General features: G+C 43.8%; 1 protein-coding gene across 1 annotated transcript in view; it reads right to left on the reverse strand.

Annotated features, from left to right (window-relative positions):
• SETBP1 (SET binding protein 1) overlaps positions 1–27,519 on the reverse strand; it is a 281,190-nt gene that overhangs the window by 78,668 nt on the left and 175,003 nt on the right. The window contains exon 3 of the mRNA XM_087927553.1: positions 17,641–21,079. Coding sequence (XP_087783679.1) covers positions 17,641–21,079 — 3,439 coding nt within the window. The remainder of the gene's footprint in view (positions 1–17,640; positions 21,080–27,519) is intronic.

Here is a 27,519-nt window from a genome sequence, read left to right on the forward strand (position 1 = left end):
GTCCTCATTTTACCGACCTTGGAAGGATGGAAGGCTAAGTCAACCTTGAGCCGGTCAGGATCAAACTCCAGATAGTGGGCAGAATCAGCCTGTGATATTGCATTCTAAGCACTGTGTCACCCTACTCTTAGATAGTGACTTATAACTAAGTACTTAAAGATGTATATACCGCTTCACAGTGCTTTACAGCCCTCTCTAAGCGGTTTACAGAGTCTGCCTATTGGCCCCCAACAACCTGCGTCCTCATTTTACAGACCTTGGAAGGACGAAAGGCGGAATTAACTTTCAGTCGGTCAGGATTGAACTGTTGGCAACCGGCAGAGTTAGCCTGCAATTCTGCATTCTAACCACTGCACCACCAAAGTTGTAATAACAGGCACAATTCATTTAACAACTGTCTTGCTTAGCAACGGAAATTTTAACCCCAATCGTGGTCATAAACAGAGGATTACCTGATTCTCCGATGTTTTTTTTTCCTGTTTTAAAGTAGTGTCTGCTTTTTTGTATTTTGAGCTACTGAAAGGGCAAGCACGGTGCTTCTGGCTATTCTTATATATATAGCGCAGAAATCATCTTTGGCTTGAATTTTATATTCCCTGTGAAATTTCTTTAGTGAGGTTTAAATCCACGGAAGAGTTGGAAGGTTAGGAATATTCGCCTGTGCAGGAAAGTAATATCTGACCTACGACGGTGATTTAAACAAAACACTATTTTTGCAAATAATCAAGGTGGTGACCAGATCCAATACATCTTTCTCCTCCTATTTTCCATACAACAACAACAACCCTGTGAGTTGGGCTGAGAGAGAGGAACTGGCCAAAAGTCACTCAGTGAACTTTCATGCCAAGGGCAAAACTAGAACTCTCGGTCTTCCGGTGATTGGCCTAAAGTCACCCAGCTGGCTTTCATACCTAAGGTAGAACTAGAACTCACTATCTTCTGGTGATTGGCCCAAAGTCATCCAGGTGGCATTCATGGCTAAAGCAGGACTAGAACTCATCATCTCCTGGTGATTGGCCGGAAGTCACCCAGCTGGCTTTCATGGTTAAGGCGGGACTAGAACTCATTCTCTCTTGATGATTAGCCCAAAATCACCCAGCAAGCTTTCATATGTCTAAGGCAGGAATAGAACTCACCGTCTCCCGTTTCATAGCCTGATGCCTTAACACAGAACATGGAGAATTCGATGCCAGGCGGAGACTTCAATACTTCAACGGTAACGATTCATTTGATGTTGCAAATGCACAAAATTGTCCTAAACAGCAGTTAGAGCCAAAGAGAGGCAATGCATTTGGCTGGGAGATACAATTCCAAAGAAAGTGCCACAATTCAGACAACCAGAAATGGATATTCATAGTTTAACAAGCCGTTTAGCTCCACACTTTCTTGGCAGAGATACTTCTGTAACTTTTATATACATATACATATACATATATACACACACACACATATATGGCATTCAGCTTTATTCGGGTATTTTCCCATGTCATTGTAGTTGTGCTTTTAAAGTTGTAGCAACGTTTCGGTAGAATCTCATCTGCCATCATCAGGCTTCTGTATAGATGGCAGATGAGATTCTGCCCAAACGTTGCTACAACTTTAAAAGCACAACTACAATGATGTGGGAAAATACCCGAGCAAAGCTGAATGCCATACATGTAAGTACCCAAGAAAACTTAAGAATGTGTATGTATGTATGTATGTATGTGTGTGTGTGTGTGTATACAAACACACACACACACACACACACACACATTTATGATGAAGAAAAACCCATTCTGGCACAGCAGTAGGCTAGCCCCAAATTTAAAACTGAAACAACTGTAAAAGTCTGACTCACAGATGAACACAATGCAGAAGCCTGATGATGGCAGATGAGATTCTGCGAAACATTGCTACAACTTTAAAAGCACAACTACAATGACGTGGGAAAATACCCAAACAAAGCTGAATACCATACATGTAAGTACCATGAAAACTTAAGAATGTGTATGTATGTATGTATGTATGTATACACACACACACACACACACACACACACACACATTTATGATGAAGAAAAACCCATTCTGGCACAGCAGTAGGCTAGCCCCAAATTTAAAACTGAAACAACTGTAAAAGTCTGACTCACAGACGAACACAATGCAGAAGCCTGATGATGGCAGATGAGATTCTGCCGAAACATTGCTACAACTTTAAAAGCACAACTATAATGACGTGGGAAAATACCCGAACAAAGCTGAATACCATACATGTAAGTACCCGCGAAAACTTAAGAAAACATATATACATGTATGTATACACACACACACACACACACACACACACACACACACCCTTCTGGGCATACAAAGTACAGTTCTGCTTAGCTAAAATGCTGCGGCCTTTTTCCATCCAAATTATCTGTTTGACAATGAACAAACCAAGCACATAATCTGCAGCTTGATGTATTAGATCATGGAGAACCGCACATATTTGCAGACATGAAAATAAACACACCGTTTGCAGAAAGCTGGAACAGCAAACAGAGTCAAGCAAAGAGAGAGAGAGAGAGAGAACTCCTTTTTTCCCGCTTGTGAGTAATGACTGTATTTTTAAATCCTCTAAGTTCTACGTCTTTATTGGTGCCCCCCTTGCCAAGAATCTGTTCCTAACGGTAAAACATTCTTGAAAGGAAAGTCACCGCAACTTGAGTTTTGTTTTTTGTACTGCTAACATGTTGGCATTCACAAGAATTCCTCTAGAAAGGGAAGGATACAGGAAGTTCTTGAATTACGACTACAATTGAGCCCAAAATTTCTGTTGCCAAGCAAGAAAGTTGTCAAAAAGAATTTTGCCTCATTTTACCATCTTTCTTGCCTCAGTTGTTAAGTGAATCACTGCAGGAGATGGTGAGTTCTAGTCTCATCTTATTCATGAAAGCCAGCTGGGTGACCTTGGGTTAATCACCAGGTGTTGGGGAGTTCTAGTCTCAACTTAGCCATGAAAGCCAGCTGGGTGACCTTGGGCTACTCACCAGGAGATGGGGAGTTCTAGTCTCAACTTAGCCATGAAAGCCAGCTGGGTGACCTCGGGCAAATCACTGAGGTGAGTTCTAGTCTTACCCATGAAAGCCAGATGGCTGACCTTGGGCTAATCACCAAGAGAAGGTGAGTTCTAGTCTCATCTTAGCCATGAAAGCCATTTGGGTGACTTTGGGCTAATCACCAGGAGATGGGAGTTCTAGTCTCATATTACCCATGAAAGCCAGCTGGGTGACATTAGGCTAATCTGCAGGAGATAGGAGTTCTAGTCTCAACTTAGCCATGAAAGGCAGATGGGTGACCTTGGGCTAATCACCGGGAGATGGGAGTTCTAGTCTCAACTTAGCCATGAAAGCCAACTGGGTGACCTCGGGCTAATCACTAAGAGAAGGTGAGTTCTAATCTCATCTTACCCATGAAAGCCACATGGGTGACCTTGGGCTAATCGGCAGGACATGGGAGTTCTAGTCTCAACTTAGCCATGAAAGCCAGATGGGTGACCTCGGGCTAATCACCAGGAGAAGGTTAGTTCTAGCCCCTCTTACCTATGAAAGCCTTCTGAGTGATCTTGGGCTAGTCACTCTCTCTAAGGATTGTTCTTTTGGGGAAAATGTTAGATATGTTCCCCACCTTGAGTTATTTATAATAATTATTATTTACAATATTAAATAAAAAAAACTTTTCCAGTCTTGTTATTCCCTGATATCTGGACTTCAATTCCCAGAATTCTCAGCAATTACTAGAGCCCCGTGGAAATGGAAACCCATCTCAAGGGTGAGAAACACCAATTTAGATGACGCATTTTTAATCTCACGTTTGTTGTTACGTTCTGTGGTTTCAAGTACAGGCATTTAAAATTTCTTTTTTATAAAAGAAAAAAAAAACCCACCTTATTTCAATCTACCCTCACAGTACTCAATTAGAGAGAGATTTGGAAGAATGTGCTAGGAGAGTATTAAAATAAAGAGTGTTTTCTCTAATGGTGCCCTAATCTTTGCATCCTCTCCTAAGGGAATTTGAGATTAGTGCCAATATATATTTTTTCCCCCTCAAGCCACCGCAAAGCCACATGTTGGGATGCTTTGAACAAAACGCTGACATTTTAAGCAATTCATTTTAGATTTCAGAGTTTTATGATATTCTTTTTCCCAGGCGCCTCTTTAGTTTTTTAAAGTTTATATTCCACGGCTGTGCAAAATAATATTATATTTGATCGACTGCCGATGATAAAGGGAGGATATACAGGTAGTTCTTGACTTACGACCGTACGCTTGGAATCTCTCCAAGGACATACCTGTTTATTTATTTAGCATTAAGGCATAAGATACATGGACTTACAATGTATATTAATATTTCACCTAAATTAAAAACACATGAAATATAAACGTTGTAATGAGCAATGTACAGATAGTCCTCGACCTACGACAACTCTTTTAGTGACATTAGCATTTTAAAAAGTGTCTTGTGACCATTTTTCACGCTTCCCCACATCTGTATCCCCACAGATGTGATCAAAACTCAGATGCATGGCAACTCACTCAAATTTATGACGCTTGTAATGTCCTGGGGGGCCACGTGAACTCCTTTTGCGGCCTTCGGACAAGCAAAGTCAACAGGGAAGCCAGATTCACTTAACAACCAGGTTACTAACTGATCAACTGAAAGAAATGTTGTAAAATGAGGCAAAACTCACTTAACAACCATCTCGCTTAGCAATGGAAAAGTGGGGCTCAGTTGTGGTTTAAAGCCAAGGAGTCCCTGTACACATAGGCATAGAAGCCACAATCATCATCTTCTAATGACCCTGTAATCCCTTGCAGGGTTGAATCTGGACAACTGAATGGAGCTGAGTGCTTACTGGCTGGATGCCCTTCCTGTTGCCAATACTGAGGTTATCTTCAGCAGATATATTCCCATTGTGCCCAGAGAGAGAAATATCTGCTTCTACCTAGGATCGAACTCACATCTTCCTGAGTGTGAGGCAAAAGCTCCACCTCTAGGCCACCGCACCACTCATATAGAAGCCCCAATGACAACTGAAATCTTGTGGTATCCTCGCAGGAAGGGATAGCAAAGAGATAAGATGGTGGTTGTGGCAACTTGACCACTGGATTCTGCTGTAACCGCCATTTTGCATTTTTTGGACCTCCCCAAAGAGAAGACGGTCCATGATCTCACCACAACACCATGGTGGACTTCGATCACCAATCCTTTGACTGTTAGTGATCACCCCTTATACTGTAAAATTGAATGGAACCTATACAATTTAATTTAATTAAGAAAATTTACATTGCTGCCTATTCACGCATGGAGATTCAAGGTTTTATATTCCTTACAAACAGTTGGTCGTTTGCATTGTTTCAGAGAATCGTTGAGGCCACTTGGAGATTTGCAAAGTATTTGCAAAGTATGCAGTATTCAAGTTGGGACATTCAAGACACTTCTCTCCTCTCTCACACACACACACTCTCTCACATGCACACTCTCTCACACACATTCTCTCTCATACACACAGTCTCTCACATATACTCTCACACTCTTACTCACACACACACTATTTAATATACTCTCATACACACACTCACACTCTCTCTCACACACATACACACACCCTCTCTCTCTCTCACACACACACATTCTCTCTCTCACACACAGCATTTTAGACAGTTGTAGGCCTTCCAAAGTGCCTCACCTCCACGCCTGAACATTCCACCGGCTAGGATGGTTTTGACTGAAAGTCCACGGAGATTTTCAGTCCTCCGGGTCATGGTTGCCCCAAAGGTGCTTTTTTCACGAGGCAACTGGACTTTCTTTTTTTTGTTTTCTTTGAAGACGTTTCACCTCTCATCCAAGAAGTTTCTTCAGCTCTGATTTGGATGGTGGGGGAAGGGAAGGATTTATCCTCCTTGCAGACAGCCGGTCATTTGCATTGTTTCGAAAGAGTGTTGAGGCCACTTGGAGATTTGCAAATGGCTGTTGAGCCTTCTTGGAACCGCTGAAAGGAGCGTGTGTTGTGGAGCTCTGCTTTCTGCAGGATGCTTTCTCTCTGTCCCCGGTCCCTACACAAAGGAAGTCCAGCTGCCTCTTGGAAAAAACACCTTTGGGACAATCATGACCTGAGTGACTCAGAATCTCCGCAGACAATGCAGAACCGGCTTTCCGTTCGCCTGGAAACACCGGCCGAGCCGCAGCCTTTAAATGAGATTTATTTCAAGCTGGGAGAAGAGGTTTTTTTTATTATTATTATTTTATTTCCTTTTTATTTGTCACTGGATAATCAAAAACAAAATCACAGGCAGGGCAGGAGGGGAATCTTCCACCGGTGGCGGGTCCTGCATTCATCGGTTGCTAAGCAACGGTGACAAGAGGGTCTCCCGTTCTCCTGGGCATCTCTCGAATGTGTCTACGTGCAGCATCGGCGGAAGAGGCAGTGATGAATAGCTGGGTTGCCGCTCCGCAACCACCTCAGCCTGGCAAAACACGGCTTCTAAAACGGGGTGTGCGCGTTTGAGTGTGTGTCTCTGGGTGTGCTTAGATTGTGAAGCACCTGAGAGCCGTCGGTCTCATTTTCCGAGCGTCTTCAGCTGCATCTTATTGGAAATGTTTCCAAATCTTTAGCACCCCTGGAATCCTGTAAGCACCACTCGCTGTGGGCTCTTACAATATGACCGCTATAGGAGAAAGTGTGTGTGTGTGTGGGGGGGGTGTTTCTCCCCTTTTGCAAACCATCTGATCGCCTCAGTTACACACCCTGAGACCAACCTATTTTCCTTTGTTACGGTATTTTTTTTTCTCTCTCTCTCTCACACACACACACATGCACACATAAATATAAATGTGTGTGTGTGTGTGTGTGTGTGTGTGTGTGGTGGGATTCAATTTTTTTTATTACCGGTTCTGTGGGCGTGGCTTGGTGGGTGTGGCGTGGCTTGGTGGACGTGGCTTGGTGGGCATGGCAGGGGAAGGATACTGCAAGATCTCTATTCCCTCCCTACCTCACTAACCTGCTTTCCAGCTCTGTTCTCCTGCACAAGGCAACAAAAGAAGACCCAGCCAATCAGCTGGGACTCCGGAGGCAGAGAATAGATGGGGGCGGGGCCAGTCAGAGTTGTTATTCCAAACTACTTAAAATGTCCACTACCGGTTCGCTGAACTACTCAAAATTTCCGCTACCGGTTTTCCAGAACCTGCTGAATACCGCCTCTGAGATAGATAGATAGATAGATAGATAGATAGATAGATAGATAGATAGATAGATATAGCACACCGCTCAGTTTCTTAAGGGGTGGGTGGGGAAAGGGGGGGAAAAGCGAAATAAAACACAGGCAAGGATTGGAACTTGGTGATTAGACCGACAGACTCGCTGTGGGGCAGGGATAATGTTGCTTCAGATCATCCTCAACCAGGAGTGCGATCCTACCTGTTCCACTACCGGTTTGGTGATCGTGCGCGCAGTTTTCCCCACACCAGCTGAGGCCTGCAGCGCCAATCCTCAGTTGAGAGGATAAATGAGAGAAAATCGCAGGGGCGGATGTGAGAAGGCCAATCCTGCGCTTTTCTCTTCTTTCTCTTCTCAGCTGATCGTCGGAGGCCTTTTTTTTTTTTTTTACTACTGGTAGCAAATCACCACTGTCCATAACCCTCACGGAGAGTAGAAATCTGCCAGAGCAGAGTAGGGAGGCCAGATTGTGTATGCAAACCCTGCTAGATTACCACACGTTTCCTTGGCTGGGTAAAAGGGATAATCTTTACAAGTAGTCCTCAAATTACAACGGTGCCTTTCGCCACTGTTCAAAGTTACAATGGCACCGGGGGGGAAAAAGTATAAGACCGTTTTTCACACTTATGACCCTTGCGGCATCCTCACGGTCACACGATCAAGATTCGGGTGCTTGGCAACTGACTCATAGTTATGATAGTGGCGGTGTGCTGGGGTCACATGATCCCCCCTCTTTGCGACCTTCGGATCAGCAAAGTCAATGGGGAAGCCGGATTCACTTAACAACCGTGATTACTGACTGACCAACTGCAGTGGTTTGCTTAACAACTGTGGCAAGAAAAGTCATAATGTGAGGCAGAGCCTCGTTTAGCAAAGGCTTTGCTTAGCAACGTAAATTGCGGGCTCAATTCTGGTCGTAAGTCGAGCTGTGTTTAAAGCAGGGCTCTCCAACCTTGGCAACTTTAAGACTTGTGGACTTCAACTCTCTTCAAATCTCTGGGAGTTGAAGTCCACGAGTCTTAAAGTTGCCAAGGTTGGAGAGCCCTGCTTTAAAGGATAGACTATAATATTTTAACAGACAAGTCAAAGCCGGCTCTAGGGTTTACCTGAAGTTATTGGGTACTGCAGTCTATCTATAAGGGGCTGCCCTTGAAGACCAGTTGAAAAATTCAACTGGTCCAGGTTGGAACAGCGTGCACAATAATGGGCAAATCTCAGGTTTGCTTACGTAACGTCTCTGTTGGGTGAGCTGCGCTAGCTTCCCCTTACTTTCCAGGTGCAATTCATAGACCAGAGCATAACAGAGTTGGAAGGGACCTTGATGATCATCTAGTCCAACCCCTTGTTCAAGCAGGATACTCTATACACCATTCGAGACAAATGCCTGTCCAATTTCTTCTTAAGTCATTCCACCGATGAATTGTTCTCACTGTCAGGAAATTTTTCCCGAGTTCTAGGTTGTTTCTCTCCTTGATGAGTTTCCATCTGTTGGTTCTTATCCAACCTTGTTTTTCTCCAAAGTTCAGGGCAGAATTATGTTGGCTGGTCCAATGCCTGATTTCTGAGACTTTAGGCTGGAGATCTAAACTAGGTTTGTGGGTTTGATGGTCCAGGATTGCAGGTCCAAACTTCTACTCAGTGCAGGAATCCAAGTTAATGTGTCTCCATAAAGAGAATAGGGTAAATTCATTTAACAGTTACAGAATTAGTATGCAAATGTATGCAAATGATGGGGATTATGTTGAGGCACGATGATGGAAATTATGCACTGTACACATGACACATCATTCGTGTAATGATATCCTAATGCTTCTGTCTTCTTTTGCCACACAGACACAGACGTACACACAGACACACAGACACAGCCTCAATGGGGTTCTGCATATTTTGAAAATGATTGGAAAGAGATATTCCAAGTATTAGCTCTCATTGGTTTTTCTTTCTGTAGTCAAAATTCTAATAAAGTTTATGGAGGAGATCTTTTCAAACACAAGGGTAATCAACACTTCTTCAACGTAATTTTTACATATAAGCAAGAAGAAAACAAAAATGACATACAGGTATTCCTGCCATAGGTTCGCCATCACGGTCCTAGTAGTTTCTGTGTCCCTCAGGATCAATGTCAAGAAGAATAATCACTCTTAAAAACCTGTCCTTAACCTTATCTTAATTAATATCTGAAAGGCGGGGTAGAAGTAGCCCCAAGAAAAACGCCATCTTATTCTATGTATAATAATAGAAGATGCATTACTTAGAACAGTACCTATATTGCAACAGCTTCATCCATCTTGGAAACATCTCATAGTCAAAGCTATCCAATCCAGTCAGAACTTCCTAGTAAAGTGATGGTGAACCTTTCTGTTGTGGTAATACCGGAAATGCCGAAACAGGCCCATTTTTCGGCCTCCAAAGGCTGCAAAGGCTTCCCTTGAGCCCTTCCGGAGGCTGAAAACAGGCACTTCCGAAAATGGGTATTTCTGGAAGGCCCATTTTTCGGCCTCCTGAGGCTGCAAAGGCTTCCCTCGAACCTCTGGGAGGCCGAATACGGCCTCAAATGAGCTGAAAATCAGCTGGGAGGCGCGCACATGCGCAGTGCAGGTTACGTTTGGCTGGGGTTCACATGCCCACATAAATGGCTCTGTGTGCCACCTGTGGCACACGTGCCATAGGTTCGCCATCACGGTCCTAGTAGCTTCTGTGTCCCTCAGAATCAATAACAAGAATAATAAAGGTACAATTACGGAGAAAGAATAATCAAAACATGGTTGGAATTGTCAGTCCAGCGACTGCTCAAAATTCAAAGACCGAATATAGAACATAGAATGATAAGGCTGGAATTGGAAGGGACCTTAGAGGTCTCGTAGTCCAACCTCCTGGCTGACCTTATACCATCCTGGTCAAATAGTTGTCCACTCAATTTTTTATTTTTTTTAAACTTCCAGTGATGAAGTACCCACAATTCCAGGAGACAAGCTATTCCATTGTTTTAACTATCTCCTTACTTACCACCAAGTTTCACGGAGGCAATGATTAGAAATTGCATGCAACGAAGTATCTTAGCAGGGACGCGGTGGCTAAGATGCTGAGCCTGTCAATCAGAAAGGTCAGCAGTTCAGCGGTTCGAATCCCTAGTGCTGCATAACGGAGTGAGCTCCCATTTCTTGTTCCAGCTTCTGCCAATCTAACAGTTCAAAAGCACGTAAACATGCAGGTTGAAAAATAGGTACCACCTTTGGGGGAAAGGTAACAACGCTCCGTGCGCCTTCAGCGTTTAGTCATGCCAGCCACATGACCACGGAGACGTCTTCGGACAGCGCTGGCTCTTCGGCTTTGTGACGGAGATGAGCACCTAGAGCCGGAAACGACGAGCACGTATGTGTGAGGGGAACATGTACTTTTAAATTATCTTAGGACCACAGTGTATTGGGGGACTTTTGTGGTGGTCTAACACTCCAATTTTTCCACCATAAGGCTTGGGGGGGGGGGGGCTGGTCTGTGGTGGATTGATTAACATGTCTTTTCATGTTGGACAAGTCTAAAAGCGACTGGAGTAAACCACTACACATTTGCTATTTCATGAGCCTGCCTACCACAAACCATATTACTCCATCATATTTAGCAGCTCTTAAGCTTCTCCACCTCAAACAAGGTAATTTGTTAGACGAACAACAAATTAATCCAACATATTAAACTCTAAAAGATCACTCTAGCTATTCTCCTCCTTTCAGCTGCTGTTCCAACAACAGAATTGGCTTTAAACAGCTGGGATCATGGCCATCTGCACAAGAGAATGGCTTTGTGTAAATGACATGAGTTGTGTACCAATCTGAGGAACATTAACTGAGATCGTTTCCATGTTGTGTATATGATACATATGATGCCATTGTGATTAGTAATAAACATTTGTGTTTGGGGTCTTCTATCTTCTCCCCTGATCTTTCATAAGTCAAGAGACACATTTATTCATCCATCCATCCATCCATCATCTCTAACTTATGTCTCTCTCCCTCCCATCTGTCTGTCTTGTTATCTGTCAATCCAATCTGTCTGTCTATCTGTCTATCCTACCTATTTACCTACCTAATCTATCATGTCTCTCTTTCATCTCTCTCTCTCTCTCTATCATCTATCATGTCTCTCTCCTGTCTGTCTGTCTGTCTGTCTGTCTGTCTGTCTCTCTCTCTCTCTCTCTCTCTCTCTCTCTCTCTCTCTAATTTTTGGCTGCCCTTCATGGATATTACTGAATAATAAATATGTTTCTTGACTTAGAAAAGATTTGGAAATATATATCATTTAATCTATCTCACTTAATTCAGGTTCCACTGAATACAGTGATGATGATCTAAAGACCTGGAACAAGCAGACCGCTAGTAACCATACAGAGAGGAGTCAAGACTTAATGCCTGCATTCACACAACACCCAGTTCCCAGTTTAGGAGTTTGCCGTCTCTGCCTAACCACTGACTAATCAACAAGATAAGCCACCAAACACATCATAACTAAGGCTCAACCCCAACAAAGCTTAGAGTTGGTAGGAAAGTCTCCAAGGAACGCAAACCAGAAAGAAACCATCGTCATGACCTGTAAAATATATCAATGTTCTTTGTTCCTGTCTGAAATGCAGCAGAAAGTTCTTTGACAGGAAATATGAATTTCTCTAGGAAAAGCAAAGAAGTGAAGAGGACAATGCAGAAGAGGTAAAAAGGCCATTGGGCAAAGAAGAATCAGTCTCAAAGTAGCAAGAACATCAAGGAGAAGTTGTTACCAATAGACTTCAAGGAACCAATTATGAAGTTCTTCCTCTGTAAGATGTTCAACATTTGACTGAAGAAATCATATCATAAAACAATGAAGAAACACTTGGAATCTGAGGATTGAAGAAATCCCAGAATCATCTTGAGAAAAAAGACATGTGTCACGATGATAGGAGATGGTTGTGGCCCGACAGTGGCCAGTGGAGCTGGCAGCAGATTTGGACAGTGAGGAGGTTGGGGAAGAACTTGGGCTAGTCCTGGAGTCTGACAAGGGCTCTGCGTCGGAAGCAGAGATGGGGCCAGGACCATCTGACAGTTATCAGCTGCCTTCAGAGTCAGACATCAGTGAGGAAGAAGAAAAGCTGGAGCCTGTTCCCAGTGTGTGCATGCACAGAGCTGCCAGAAGAAGGGAACAGCTAAGGAACAAGGGGCAACTTGGGAGTAAAGCCACGGGTGGACGGTGAATGGCCCCACCCATAGGGAATAAAAGAGGATCAAAAGGGGAGTGGGGGTTTTGCAGGAGAGAATTAGTTCATTTGGGTGAAGATCGGTTCCTGCATTCTTTGCCAAGCATTGTCTGCTACAGTGTGGCATGTGAAAGATATTGGCTTGGCAACTCTCCAAGCCTGATAAAAGTCTGGAATTGTGAAATCTCTTGAAAGACTGTTGGCCGGGACTTTGCTGGAGAGGAATTCGCTGTAAACAAAATGAAAGGAATTTATCGGGACAAGGTGTCAGCTTTGTGCTGTTAGGGAAGGCCTAGGTCAGAATAGAGATATCTTGTTCAGAAGACCCAAACTAGGTAGGTCCAGAGCTAACCTGACATTGGGGGAGGTACATTGTCTTCCCAATGTCCATGTACAGAACATGATACAGAGGTTACCAGGATTATTCAAAGCCGGTAGCAACCGTATTTTCTTCTTCATCCGAAATGACCTCGTCATGGGAGACCTTGAAAAAAAAAATCTCTGGCGACGATGATAGTGAAGTGAAGAACTTGGATCTTTTCTCAATTCTTCCACTTGAAGGGAAAGCAGAGCTCAAGAAACGATCATGCAAGTGGTTTCTCCAAGACGGACTGGGTTCTACGACAATGATTAATGCTACCCGCATGAAGGTCAGAAATGAGACAGACCTTTTAAAAAAAAAATGGAAGGAAATGTTTGGCAGATGTTGAGTCGCCAGGATGATATTAAACCAGAACAGGAGAAGGAAAGGTGGCAAAACTCCAGAATTAGGTATGCAGAACTCAACGGACAATCAACAGGCCAAGATGGGGGTTCAATTTTTCATAGGACACTACAACCCAAGTGCCCATGGATGGTACTCACAACCTCCGAATGCTGATCAATAAACAGACTATTGGGGGGGGGGGGAATCCCTGAAGAATTAGAGATCCTAATTTAAGAAGTCACATGTGATGTGAGAGAACATAAGACCAGGGGTGGGATTCAACCAGTGTTACTACCAGTTCGATGGCTACGTTTTGAGCCTGACGCACGCTGTGCTCACGTGTTAAAAAAAACCTTAAGCTGTGCTGCCCAAACAGCTGAAAAGTGCTGCGTGTGGGTGGCGCAGCGTTCGAAAAGCTTCTTTTTCTTTGCTTTTTCAAGCTTAGCTGCGCCGTGCAAAGCAGCTGAGGTTGAAAAAGCAGGAAATAAAGGACAGGTAAGAGCTCAGGCGGGCGGGTGGGCCAAACAGCAGCAAACGCAGAACCCGTTTGGTGTCTGCTGCTCTTCAGAGCTACCGGTTCTTTAGAACTGGGCAGAATCAGTAGCATCCAACCCCCTGCATAAAACCACCTGGATAGGGTGAAGATGCAAATGAGGTCTTTCTGCCGATGATCAGCCCTTCAAAAAAGTCATATAAACAGGGACCATGATGGAGGATTTTCAATGGTTTTTTAAAATGTATTAATTAAATTTATTTGCACCCCATCTTGTTTCGAAGTGACATCTGCTAGGAATCTAATCAGGGGTGGGATTCAACCCATTTGTTGAGTGCACGGTTCGCATTTGAAAACTGCCCATTTCCAGCTCTAATACTTACTTTCTACTGCAGCCCTGGTGTGTAAAACAGCTGAGGTGAATCAGCTGAGCTGCAAACCACGGAAATAAAGGACAGAATAGGGCAGTGGCGGGGCCAAATGATCACCAGAACTACCGGTTCGCCCGAACCAGTCTGAACCGGTCGAATACCCCACCTGAATCTAATACTGTCAAGCAAGCAAGAAGTCCAGCAAATTCTTATCCGCTCTTGCTGACACTTTCATTTGTCGGAAGGGTGATTAAAAAACAACAACATGGAAACGTGGGCTTAATTCTCACTAACAGAGAAGAACTGGTTGAAGAACTGAAGGTGTTTGATCTTTTGGAAGAAACTGAATATTCGGAACATCTGTGATATCTAGAAGAAGAGGAACTGAGACGACACAGAAGTCTATTCTGGTCTTCAGAAAAAAAGGACAGGATGGACTGTGAGGGAAGGTGGTTGAGAGCCAGGCGTGGCTTAAAACGTTGAAGGAGACAAGGACCTAGGAAGGACACGAGAGTCCATGAAATGAGATGCTGAAAGCACAATTTCAATTAACACCTCGAAGGAGGAGGAAAGAAATGCGAGAATTCAATAGAATTCTGCATATATTCCATTAGGATATATGCAGAACACTCTAAATGCTGAAGAGAAAAGGAATGAGAGAAGCTTAAAACAAAGAAGAGTTGATAAGTCTCCAGAAACCAGAGATAGCCTGTCAGGAGAGCTTGAAATAAGCTAAGACTTGTGAAAGATACCAAAAATAGCTACCTCCACCCCCATTCTTCCTCATTCTTTGTGTAGATGAGGAATAAGAGACAAGTCAACGAAAGTACAGACCTATCAAAAGAAAAAGTGAGAAGAACAAAATGGCAAAAAACTTCTTAATTCTGATTTTGCCCCTGCCTTCCCTCAGAAGAGAAATGGAAGGCTAGATCATGGTTATCCTTCTGGGCAAAGAGGGAAGCTTAAATTAGACAAAGAGAGGACAAGAGAGAACCAACTTAGTTGAAGTCAAGGACTACATCGCAGGTTACTCAAGTATCTGGTGAATGCAACCACAAGATCATTTCTGGTAGTCTTTGAGAACTCCCAGGAGACCAGATCCTGAAGATGAAATCATCTTCTGAAGATGAAATCATCTGCAGGCCAGATCCTGAAGATGAAACTCGAATATTCTGGCCACCTAATGAGAAGAAAGGACTCACTAGAGAAGAGCCCAATGCTGGGAACGGTTGAAGGCAAAAGAAGAAGAAGGGGATGGCAGAGAAGGAGGTGACTGGATAGAGTCACTGAAGCAGTTGGTTGACATGAGCTTAGATGGACTCCAGGGGAAGGTACTGGAGGAACTTTGTCCATGGGGTTGCGATGGTTCAGACACAACTTTATGACTAACAACAACAACAACAAGACCAGAGGTGAGCAAATATCATCACACCTTCAAAAAGGAAGACTTTTCAGCTTGATCTATATACCAGGCGACATCTTTGAAGAGATGACCTAACTGCATCTTTATGAACATCTGGATAGGCAGACAACCTAGGATCTGCTATGATCAAACCATGAGAAACTAACCTCATCTTCTTTGCTAGAGTTACCAGCTTTAGTAAGTAATGGGAATGATATGAACACTACATGCCAAAGGTGATTTTTCCAAAAGGCAACTGGACTTTGTTTTTTGTTTTTGTCTTGCTCTTTGAAAATGTTTTGTTTTTGTCTAGTTTAATTAAATTGTAACCTATCTAGTTGAATGAAAAGGGGTGACACGGTAGAAGTGTTCCAATATTTAAGGGGCTGCCACAAAGAAGAGAGGGATAACTTTATTCTCCAAAGGACCAGAAGGCAGGACAAGAAGCAATGGGTGGAAAGTAATCAAGGAGAGAAGCAACCTAGAACTAAGGAGAAATTTCCTAACAGTGAGGACAGTTAATCAGTGGAACTGCTTGCTTTCAGAAGTTGCGTGTGCTCCAACACTGGAGGTTTTTAAGAAGAGACTGGAGAACGCTTTGTCTGAAATGGTATAGGGTTCTCCTGCTTGAGCAGGGGGGTGGACTAGAAGACCTCCAAGGTCTCTCCCAACTCTATTATTCTGTAATTCAGTTCTGAACTGAAGAAGCTTCTTGGATGAGAAGTGAAATGTTTTCAAAGAGAAAAAAAACAAAAACCAAGAAAGTCCAGTTGCCTTTTGGAAAAAGCATCTTTGGGGCAACTAAACGACCTGGATGAAATTCTACAGGCCTGTATAAACACCTCAATCTTTGACACCAGAATGTCTCAGGATATTATTCATGAAACTATGGGTTAGCTGATACTGCTAAGCGGGCTCCTAAATGACTGTATTCAAAGAGTCCCGGTTAATGACTCCATCTCAGCTTGGGCTGAGTCAAGTGACACAAACTGGAACTGTACACTGGGCTCTGTGCGATTCAACAGTGTTGTCCACAACTTTGATTGTGGACTTTAGGGGGGCCTTATCAGGTCTTCAGGTGACGTGAAACAAGAAGGGGTCGGTCCTATTGGAGATGAAAGGGAGAACATTGAAAAAGATCTAGGCTAGAGCAAAAAAATGGAATTTAGCAAGGAGAAAGGTGACTTATGACTTAAATGTCACATTTAAAATGTTTTCAGCTTCTCCATGGTCACGTGATCAAACAAATCCAGATGCTTGGCAACTGACTGATATTTATGACGGCTGCAGTGTTCTGGTTCCCTTTTTGCGAACTTCGGACAAGTGAAGTCATCGGGGAAGCCAGATTTCCACTTAACAGCCGTGTTACTAACCGAACAATTGCAGTGGTTCACTTAACATCTGCAGCAAGGAAGTTTGCCCAACGGGAAAAAAAATAAAATTTAACAACTGTCTCAACTCTAAGTTGAGGGCCACCTGCACTTATAAATGCTATCTTGGAAAGCACAGACACACAATTCTTCCTGGTCAAAATTCATCAGCACAAACAAGACAATTAAGAGGTAATAGCAGCCTTGGAACCTCTGAAGAATTGACACATTGAAAAGACATGGAGAACAACTCTATTGCCCCAGAATTAGAACCGACAGGTCAAAACTACAAAGGGAGGAAATTCAACCAGACAGCAGTTAAGAATCTCCTAACAATATGATCTTGCAACCAGGGGATATATGATATATGCAGGGGTAGGATTCAGCCGGTACGGATCTGTTCGGACGAACTGGAAGTTCCAGCAATGAATTGGCCTTGTCCACCCACACCCTAGTCTGTCTTATATTTCATTTGTTTGAAGCCCAGCTGATAGGCGCGGCAGAGCCTTAGCCGTTTTACTCACTGGGGCTGAAGGTAAAGTGTTTTTAATGCACTGCGTTGCGCGCAAAGCGCACACTCATCAAACCGGTTGAATCCCACCACTGGATATATGAGCTCTCCTTTGCCAGAGGCCTTCAAACTATCTTTCTATGGTTCTCTTGTCCAAGATGGCCAGTGGTTACCTTCAGCCAAGACTTAGGATGGATAACATCTGCTTGATTATAGACAGTAGATTAGATATAAATGCTGTTAGACAACACGAAATAGTCATCTGTGTATCTAGAAAGAGACGGGATGGGAGAGAGAGAGTTCTTGATGAAGGGCATCCCTTACCTGAAACAGTTGAGGAATCGTACGAGTTCCTGTCCTTCCTACTTGCTCGGAACGTCTGAAAGTCCTTCTCCCTGTAGGTCGCAAATCCGTCAAAGCTCCGTCTCTTTGCTCCGCTGGGATCCCCGTCTCGCTTGTCACTGGCAGAATTCATCTCACCAAAGACATCCATCACATCGGCTCTCGTACTGCTCTCCGTGTTCCCAGCGTACTTCTTCATGCAGGGGTCGTCGCCGCTTGCGTTGTTCTTATCCTTTCCAGGGATCCACTGTTGAGTGTCAGAGAGTGACAACGTAGAGAGGGTGTCCACCTCAAAGCTACTCTTGGACCCCTTGTGCCCAGCTTCGCAGTGCTGGTGCTTCTGTTTGTCCTTGTGTTTGCCTTTCTCGGTCAACAAGGAGAGGTCTTTCTCGGAGACGTTTAACCTCTCCCCCACCGAATGGCTGGAGAAGCCAGGAGACTTGCTTGCAAAGAGGCTGCTGAGGTCATCATGTGCCCCCAATATCCGCTCCTCCTTGTGTTTGTGCTTATGTTTGTGTTTCCTTTTGTGAAGTCGGCCACTGGATAAGCTGTTCCCTGACACCTTGGCGGAGGTCAACGAGGAATGGACATCTCCAAGGCCCATCCCTACGGGCGTCTGCAGGTGGACGCTATGCTTGGCTTTATGCTTGGCAGTGTTGGGCATCTTCATGTGGGAGCTTGGATGGAACTGGGGAGGGGGCACTGTAGGCCTCATGAAAGGAGACGCCGTGCCCAAGGTGTGAGACAAGTACAATGGGGCCGGGTACTGACTGTAGTAGCCAAGGTTCATCATAGGCATTGATGTGTAAGGCATTCCGTAGGGTGCATAGTAACTCCCGCTGGGAATAGGGTAACCAAACCCTTGTAAGAAAGGCACCTTCGTCATGGTGTCATTGGTTTTGGCAGGCCGACCGCGCTTTTTCTTAGACTTCATGTCGGAGGTCCTGCGAAGATACAGTAATGGGTCATACTGGATATATGGCACAGGGTAATAGGGATCAAAGTTTATTCTGAAAATGCTGGGGTACGGATTCTCGTGATAGAACGTGTAGCTTCGGTGAGAAATTCTGAAGACTTGGAACTTGCTGATAAGCTCCTCCAGATCAGCCAGGAACTGGAGGTCATCTCTGTTCTGTAGGTTTTTCCGTTTCCTCTTGTGCTTTGGCTTCTTCATGGACTCGTGGGAGAGGAAGTTGTCCACCATGAGATGTTTTGGCCGGTGGCTGTGCCTGTTCTTACTGCTGGTGTCTGACTGGACAGCTTCTGGGTTGTCCAGACTACAGAAATCGAAGGAGTATCTTCGGCGCGACTCTGAAGTCTTCTCTGCTTGGTCCGCGGTGCTGTTGTTGTCCGTACCGATTCCGCTGTCGCTTGGTATGGTTTCTTCGCTGTGGGACTCACTCAGAGGAGACAGTGTGATTTCCTTCAGAGAACCGATGTCGCAAAGGTGGGAAGGAGAATTGGCCATGAGCCTAGGTGGGGACAACTTCCAAGTCCCACTGTGGATTCCTTTCGGAGTTTTGGTGGGGAGCGCGCTGATGGGTTGTAGATTTGGCATCGTCTTTAACTCTGAAAAATTGGTGTCGGTCCTGGCAGGGCTAAGGTTGCCATGAGAGCCCGCTAGCTGCATGGACAGCGGGTGAACCGTTGCTGGTGAAGACGTCACGAGACACTGCAAGGTTGAAGGCACGGCTGGGTGATCAGGCTGGCTAGATACAGGCCTCAAATGTTTGACGACCGCCTTAGGGTCTTCCTGCAGAGACTGCAACTCAGCTCTTGGCTTCCTTCCCCTCTTCTTGCCTATGTAGATCGTCCCTCGTTTGCTCACGTTGATTTGCTTTCCTAACCTCGCGTCGATCGTTGGAGCCCCCGAGCTGGCTGGTGGCTGGGTTTTGGCTTTCAAAGATATATTACTGGAACACGATAAGATCTGGCTCAAGAGGTTCTTCCTCTTGAGGGTTTTCATTTTGTTGATCGTCTTGATAGTCTTCTTATCCAGGACGCCAAGTTTGCCCACCTTTTTGTGAAATTTCAACTCACCGGCCGAGTGTTCTTCCTCTGAAGGCATCTGAGCCAGGTTCACCAAGTTTCGCCTCCTCTTTCTTTTTTTTGTACCCGGGAACTCCCGACTGATTGGGCTGACCGGGCTGGTAGATGTTCCCTCATGGATGGTCTCGACAGTCAGCAGAGGTTGTTTCTTGGGTCGACCCCTCTTCTTCTTGATGGGGGTTATCACTGTCAGACTGTCTGTGTTGGTATAGAGAGGGCTAGATGGTGTTATGGGATAAGCGGACGGAGGTTCTATCATCAGTTTCTCAGATGGACCCAGAGAAGGTTCCCGGAACACATTTTTAGGTTTGCTACAACTCCACCTTCGTTTGGCTGAAAATTTAGGGTGCTGGATCTCTGAATGCTTGCTGAGGGCAGGGATATCATTTATCACTGGAACGGATGTGACGGTTGTGGTCTTCCTAAGCCTGGTCGCATTGCTTGAGGGCGATTTATTGGTCATCTCATTTTTTTCCATGGGTACCATGGAGGGAGATTCGATCTCAGGAGCTTTCCCTGGCTTTGTGACACGGGGATCTTTCTTACACAAGTCTGCTTGGGTGCTACACCGGTTGGCTATGTCACTGCTTACAGGTGGCCCAGAAAATGGAGATTTCTCTGTCTTCTCAGGAGCAACTTTTGTTGACTGTCTTTTCTTCCTTTTGTGACCAGGTGGCTCCCCTATTGGGCCTTTGATAGGGATAGTGATTCGCACGTGGCTTGAATCGTTTTCGGAAAGGTTGGCAGTGTTTGGGCTTTGTCGAGGCGACGGTGGCTTGGTCGCGTTGGGTTCCTTTTTGCCATCCATATTGACGTTGGGTTGGGCTTCCAATGACTTCTGAGCATTCTTTACCCATTCTAGGTCTGCATTTGGGGCTGCCTGGTTGATTAAGTCTTTCTTGCTGGACTTTTTCTTGGAGCTGGTGCTGGTTTGATCAAGGGGGTCTGCTTGTCCTCCTCCCTCTTGACTCAAAAACCCACCGCAGTCAACCAGATTGTTAGACTGGGGTGATAATCCAAGAGAGCTTGACCCCGGGGTTGCAGTGCAAGAGGAAAGGTCTTTGTTACCACCACCGCTGGTCAGCTGAGCCCAGGAGCTGCTGGAATTTGCCTTCTTAACTTGGGATTTGCTGAACGACAGTCCAGCCTCTGACACCGTGACCTTAGGGGAATTCATGGCTTCTCGGTTTGACTCCGGAGCAACGAAGCAAGCTTGAGAAGTCGATCCAGACTCAGAAGTCAATGACCAGTCGTGATGATGTTGGTTACTATTTCTTTGCTGGTGCCGTGATTTTAAGGTGTCACTGGTGAAATCCTGGGGTAGCTCTGGATCGTAGTGAACCACGGAATGTTTCTGCAGCCTGTCATAACCCTGGAAAGAAGGGAGACAAGACAAGAGAAAGAAAGTTAAGACTTCCCATCCTCAAAGTATCTATATCTATATGCATCTCTGTATCTTTGTATATCTATCTATCTATCTATCTATCTATCTATCTATCTATCTATCTATCTATCTATCTATCTATCTATCTACCCACCTCTCTATTTTATCTCTCTCTCTCTCTCTGTCTTTATTTTCCCTTACCCCCCTTTTATCTCTCTCTCTCTCTGTATATATGCATGTATGTATGTATATAAATGCATACACCTCCACCTACCTATCTTTATCTCCCCCCTCCCTCCCTCTCTATATGTGTATGTATCTATATATAAGTATGCGTGTACACACACACACACACACACACTACCCTATCATCTATCTATCTAATCATTTTCTTGTAGATGAACCACCTCAAAAACTTGTTTACATTGACGCTCCTATTAGTCATTTCATTCGTTTGTTCATTCATTTGTTGTCTAGTTGTTAAGCCATGTCTAAGTCTTGTCCCAAAGTTGCATAAATTGCCTTTTGGAAAAGCACCTTTGGAACAACCACGGCCTGGATGACTGAGAATCTCCACAGAAGCGTGTTCAAGTCTTCGCCATCCCATGGACCACAGCACACCAGGCCCTCCTGGCGTCTACTTTCTCATGGATTTCCCCCAAATTCATGTTGGTTGCATCAATAAAGACATTATCTAATCTTTTGGTCCTCTGCTGTCCCTTCCATCTTTCTCAGCATAAGGGTCCTTTCCGGTAATTATTTATTTATTTCCCGCCTTTATTATTTTCACAAATAACTCAAGATGGCGAACAAATCCAACATACCCTCCCACAACAACAACTCTGTGAGGTGTGTTGGGCTGAGAGAGAATGGCAGGCCCAAGGTCATATGGCTGGCTTTCATGGCTAAAGCAGGACTAGAACTCAGAGTTTCCTGGTGATTGGCCCAAAGTCACCCAGCTGGCTTTCACGGCTAAGGCAGGAGTTGAACTCAAAGTCTCGTCCTTTCACATTACATATGACATGGGCACATACATTCTACTTTTTACAGAAAGACTTATAATATACATTTTTATTGCATTTTAAGGAAATCAACCTGCTGTAGCAGAGGCTTTGAAAGAAAGAAACGGAAAACGTGGACTGTAGGTTCACGTGAGGTGACCTGGAAAAATATTATCTGTTTCTCTAGGGGTTAATAATTAAGCAATTCCAGAGACACTGAGTACTTTCTCACCTCCCTTCCATGCTAAGGGTTCTGTTTTGGGAAGAAACAAACAGTAATTCCAGAATATTCTCAACTATGCAAGTTTTTATTACATCTGTACAATGGTTAACTACTGGTGCAACTCCAAATCTTATTAACATATTCACTGACCGAGAGGAAAGAAAATGTTGGTATTCTGATATTTTTTTGTTTAATCTTTAGCTTTAAATTTCCATTACTGCTAGCAATTTGAGTACTTTTGAGACCTTCAGTGAGGGAGATGCAGGCAGGCAGAGAGAGAGAGAGAGAGATGGATAGATAGGGATGGATGGATGAATGGACAGACAGACAGAGATGGATAGATAGATGGATAAATGGATAGATAGGGATGGATGGATGGATGGATAGTTAGACATAGATGAATGGATAGATAGATAGGGATGGATGGATAGGTAAGTAGGTAGGTGGGTAATATTTTATTTCTATCCAGTTTTTCTGCCTGTGGGTAAGTCAGTAATGCCAACCATTTAATATAATACGCAAGCCCCTAAAATACCAATACCAATAGCTCTTAGATTTATATAATGCTTCATAATGCGGATGGGCCTCAAAAAATCTAGCTCCTCATTTTACCGAGTCAACTTCGAGCCAGTCAGGATTGAACCCCTGGCAGCGGGCAGAGTTACTTTGCAACACTGCCTTCTAACCACTGTGCCACCGCAGCTCTTAAAATCCCAATGAGCTCATGAAAATGTGATTTGTTTTATTTAATTCTATCCCTCTGGTATTATTTTTACAAATAACTCCAGGCGGCGAGCATATCCAACACACTTTTTCATCTTCCTATTTTCCCCACAAACACAATCCATCTCACTGTTAAGTGCATGAGTAATTTTATATCTTTTTAAATACCCTGACAACTTACTAACTACATCATGACCTCACTGACATTAGATAAATGTTGTACATATGCAGGTCAACATTATCATATTGGATCTGCCATTATCTCTCTCTTTCTCTCTCTTTCTTTCTCTCTCTCTCTCTCTCTTTCTCTCTCGTGGTAACTCATTATTTGTTTACTCAAAATGACCAGATACATCAGCCAAAATTAAGGCTGATAAATGTAAATAATCATCTCGATCTTTCTCTGAATCCCTTGTTTGAAATATTTTGATTTATTATTATTTTCTTGCCCTGCTAGGTGAATTTGAGGGAAGGAAGAGAGGGTTAATGGAAGAGATGGCTATAAAAACAAACTAGGTTATATAAAAAAAAACCCGGCTAATTCCTCAGTCAAAACAGCTGTAGCTATTTTTGTTTGGTTTGCTTTTAAAAAGGCAACTTTTACGCAGTTATTTAAAAAAAAGAGAAAAGCATAGAAACAGAAAAGGAAGAAAAAAATTGAGCGATGTTTTGCGACGGGCAGCTAAACAAATCAATTCAACCAACAACTGAATTGAACTATCCATTTTAGGAATCACAGAATTGGAAACGCTGGAAGGGTTTAATTTATCTGTCAAATTTATTGGCCGCCCATCTTACACCTGAGATCAAGAACGTAAGCTAAAAACCATATAAAAACCTGATTTTGTGCAAAGTTTTTGCTTTTCCGTTTTTAAATGGGAATTTGGATCCCAACCTGTATGTAACCCTCCCTCCGCCCCAAAGAATAAATCCCCAAATCCCCCCCCTTTTAAAAGGAAAGGTATGGTTCAGGTAGCTGGCTAGAAAGCTTTTTCAGCAATCTGGGATGAACACTTCAGAAACACACACATACACACACACACACACACACACAGAGTCACGCACCCTTTGAAGTATGAAACGCTGCATTTGCAGAAACAATTCTTTGAGTGGAATTCCCTATTAAGAAGCTTTATCTGGCCAGATAAGCAGCTGGCTTCCATGTTGTTAATTGCCGTCTGCTGTGATTTTAACACAACTGCAGCAACCCTTGTGTCTGTCACCTTCTTATTCTAATCATCCTGAATCTCAGAAGAAGGGGAGGAGGGAAAAAAAAACCCTCATAAAATAATAAAAGAAAGAAAAGGAAGGAAGATACAGGAAGGGGAAGGGAAGGAAGATAAAAGAAGGGGGAAGGGAAGGAAGGGAAGGGAAAAGAAGGTAAAAGAAGGGAGAAAGAAGGGAAAGGGAAGGAAGATAAAAGAATGGAAAAAGAAGGGGGAAATAAAAGAAGAGGAAAAGAAAGGAAAGGAAAGGAAGGTAAAAGAAGGGGGAAGGGAAGGGCAGGGAAGGGAAGGAAGGGAAGGGAAGGGAAGGGAAAAGAAGATAAAAGAATGGAAAAAGAAGGGTGAGGAAAATAAAAGAAGAGGAAAGGAAATGAAAGGAAAGGAAGGTAAAAGAAGGGGAAAGGAAGGGAAGGGAAAAGAAGAAAATGAAAGGAAAGGGAGGTAAAAGAAGGGGGAGGGGAAGGGATGGGAAGTAAAGGGAAAGAAGATAAAAAAGGGGGAAAGGAAGGGAAAGGAAGATAAGACAAGGAAAGAAATGGCAGGGAAAGGAGGATAAAAGAAGAGGAAGGAAAAAGAAAGGAAGATAAAAGAAGAGGAAAAGGAAGGGAAGGGAAGGAAATCACTCACTTACATTTTGCCTAGATTAATTATTGTACAACTAGTCCTCAGCTTACGCAACAATTGAGATTGGAAATTTTGATCAAAAGTCATTGCGGTCACAAGTCCAGATTTTGCTACTGTTTTTATGGCAGCTGATAAGCGAATTACTGCAGCTGTGCAAAGCAAATGACTCGGTCAATGAACACATGACACTCTCCCAAATGGGGGTTTGCTTGTTTTTGTTGGAAACTGAGAAAAACCACTGAAAACCAGGAAAAAAAAAAACCGTTGGAAATTGGGATTGTGTGACCATAAGACTTTTCAGTGAATACGAGCCAACTGCCTGGTGATCACATGACTGTGTGTGTGTATGTGTGTGTGTGTGTGTGTGTGTGCAACACTTTGCCATGGGTGAAAATGCTTTGCAAGCCTTAATTCCAAGGGTGATATACCGGTAAATTGCGGACCATCGTTAAACAAGCAGGTCATAAATTGAGGACTACCTGAACCGTTTTAAGGACTGTGTTGTCCATAATGCTATTATTTTGCCCCTTAAAATGTTAAAGTGTTTTCCTAAATAGATGATATGGTTATCTTTAAAAGTGTAGGATTCTGACCCACTTTTAGAATAGAATAGAAATAGAATAGAAATAGAATAGTACAGAATAGAACAGAACAGAATAGAATAGAAATAGAATAGGTAGAATAGAAATAGAATAGAATAGAAAGAATAGAATAGAATAGAATAGAATAGAATAGAATAGAATAGAATAGAATTCTTTATTGGCCAAGTGTGATTGGACACACAAGGAATTTGTCTTGGTGCAAATGCTTTCAGTGTACATAAAAGAAAAGATACATTTTTCAGGAGTCAAGAATCATCAGGTACAACACTTAGTGATAGTCATAGGGTACAATAAGCAATCAAATCATACTAGGAAACAGACAATATAAATTGTAAGGATACAAGCGACAAAGCTACACTCATACAATGTATGACTTATGCAAATCTATTCTAGCTGTCCCATACTTCCTTAACTATATTTTCAAACAAACAAACAGATAATTGTACATACTTGCGGTCTTTCCCCCCCCTTGAAAACGTTCACTTTTTCTCCTAGGAGCTTCTTCAGTTCCATTCCTCACCTTTCAGTCCGAACTGAAAAAGCTTCTTGGATGAGAAGTGAAATGTTTTCAAGGGGAAACAAAAAACAAAAAAAAACCAAGACAGTTGACATTTGGAAAAACAATTTTGTGAATACTTTGGAGTTGTTACCTACATTCCTTCGACGGAAGAGAGATATTCGGCTATGAATCTAACTCCAGACTCACTCCTTTGTGTGAACGTAGCCCCAAATCGTATGTTTCAGAATTGCAAATACAACAGAACCGAATTGCAGAGTTGGTAGAGACCTTGGAGGTCTTCTAGTCCAACCCCCTGCTCAAGCAGGAGACCCCCCTTTACCAGTGGTCGCCAACCGGTGGGCTGGGGACCACTGGTGATCCACGAGAAAATTTTGGTGGTCTGCAGGGAAATGTCACCCCCAAAGAAATTAATCCAGGCTGCGCGGGAACACAAGGCTGTGCTGCCCATATGGCCCGTGGGAACACAAGGCTTGCGTTGTTTGCATTGTGAACAACACGAGGTAATGAGGGGAGGGGGGAAAAGGTGGAGGGAGAAGAACTTGCCCCACACGGCCCATGCACCTCACTGGGCTCCTTCTTTCCTCTTTTGCTTTTGGCTGCACACAAGGAAAGCAGCAAAAGTCTTTCTTTCTCTCCTCCAAACTCCGCCAGATAATGAGTTTTTGGGACCCTGCAAGGCCTCCTGCTCCAAGAGGCTGCGCCGGCAAAGACTCATTTCTGGCGGAGAGAAAGAAAGACTTTTGCTGCTTTCCTTGCATAAAGCCAAAAGTTTCTCTCTCCCCCTGAGAATGGAGCTGGAGACGGTATCCTGTGATCCCAAATAAAGAGAGTGATCGATTGGTGGGGAATTTTCCTGCAGACTTTTTGGGGGGATTTTCCCAGGGTCTCTGGTCCTCTGGATTTAAAATTATGAGTTTGGTGGTCCCTGAGGTCCAAAAGGTTGGCGACCCCTGGTCTACACCATTTCACGCCAAATGGTTGTCCAGTCTCTTCTTAAAAACCTCCAGGGATGAAACGCCCACAAATTCTGGAGGTAAGCTGTTCCACTGGTTAATTTTCCTCGCTGTTAGAAAGTTTCTCCTTAATTCCTGGATTTCTCTTGCTCCTTTCCCGGATAAGTTTCCATCCCTTGTTTCTTGTCTTGCCTTCTGGCGCTTTGGATTCCACCAACCATCTTCCATGGACAGTTTTCCAAGCGCAGGTCACTTCGTAGTGGTCCTTCTTTAGGGCCCAGCTGTTGAGTTTTATTTTTGTCAAGCCCTCCCCACCTTTTTCTCCCCAAAACTATCCCACAAACTTTCTTGGTGTGGGGCTGGCCAGCTCTCTTTCCATCTGCTTGCCTGCCTTCCCCACCTCCCACCCAGCCACCCACCCCCCATTTTGTCCGTCTGTATGAATGGCTTTTTCATCAACAACCAAGCTACGTCGGAGGCCCCCATCGCTCGAGAGAAAAGTCTGGGAAAGCAGAGAACAATGGAATCCCCCTGTCACTTCCCACAAAGGGCTCAT

Source organism: Pseudonaja textilis, chromosome 2 (assembly GCF_049901715.1).
Source record: "Pseudonaja textilis isolate UNSWEBS1 chromosome 2, rPseTex1.2, whole genome shotgun sequence".
NCBI classification, from domain to species: domain Eukaryota; kingdom Metazoa; phylum Chordata; class Lepidosauria; order Squamata; family Elapidae; genus Pseudonaja; species Pseudonaja textilis.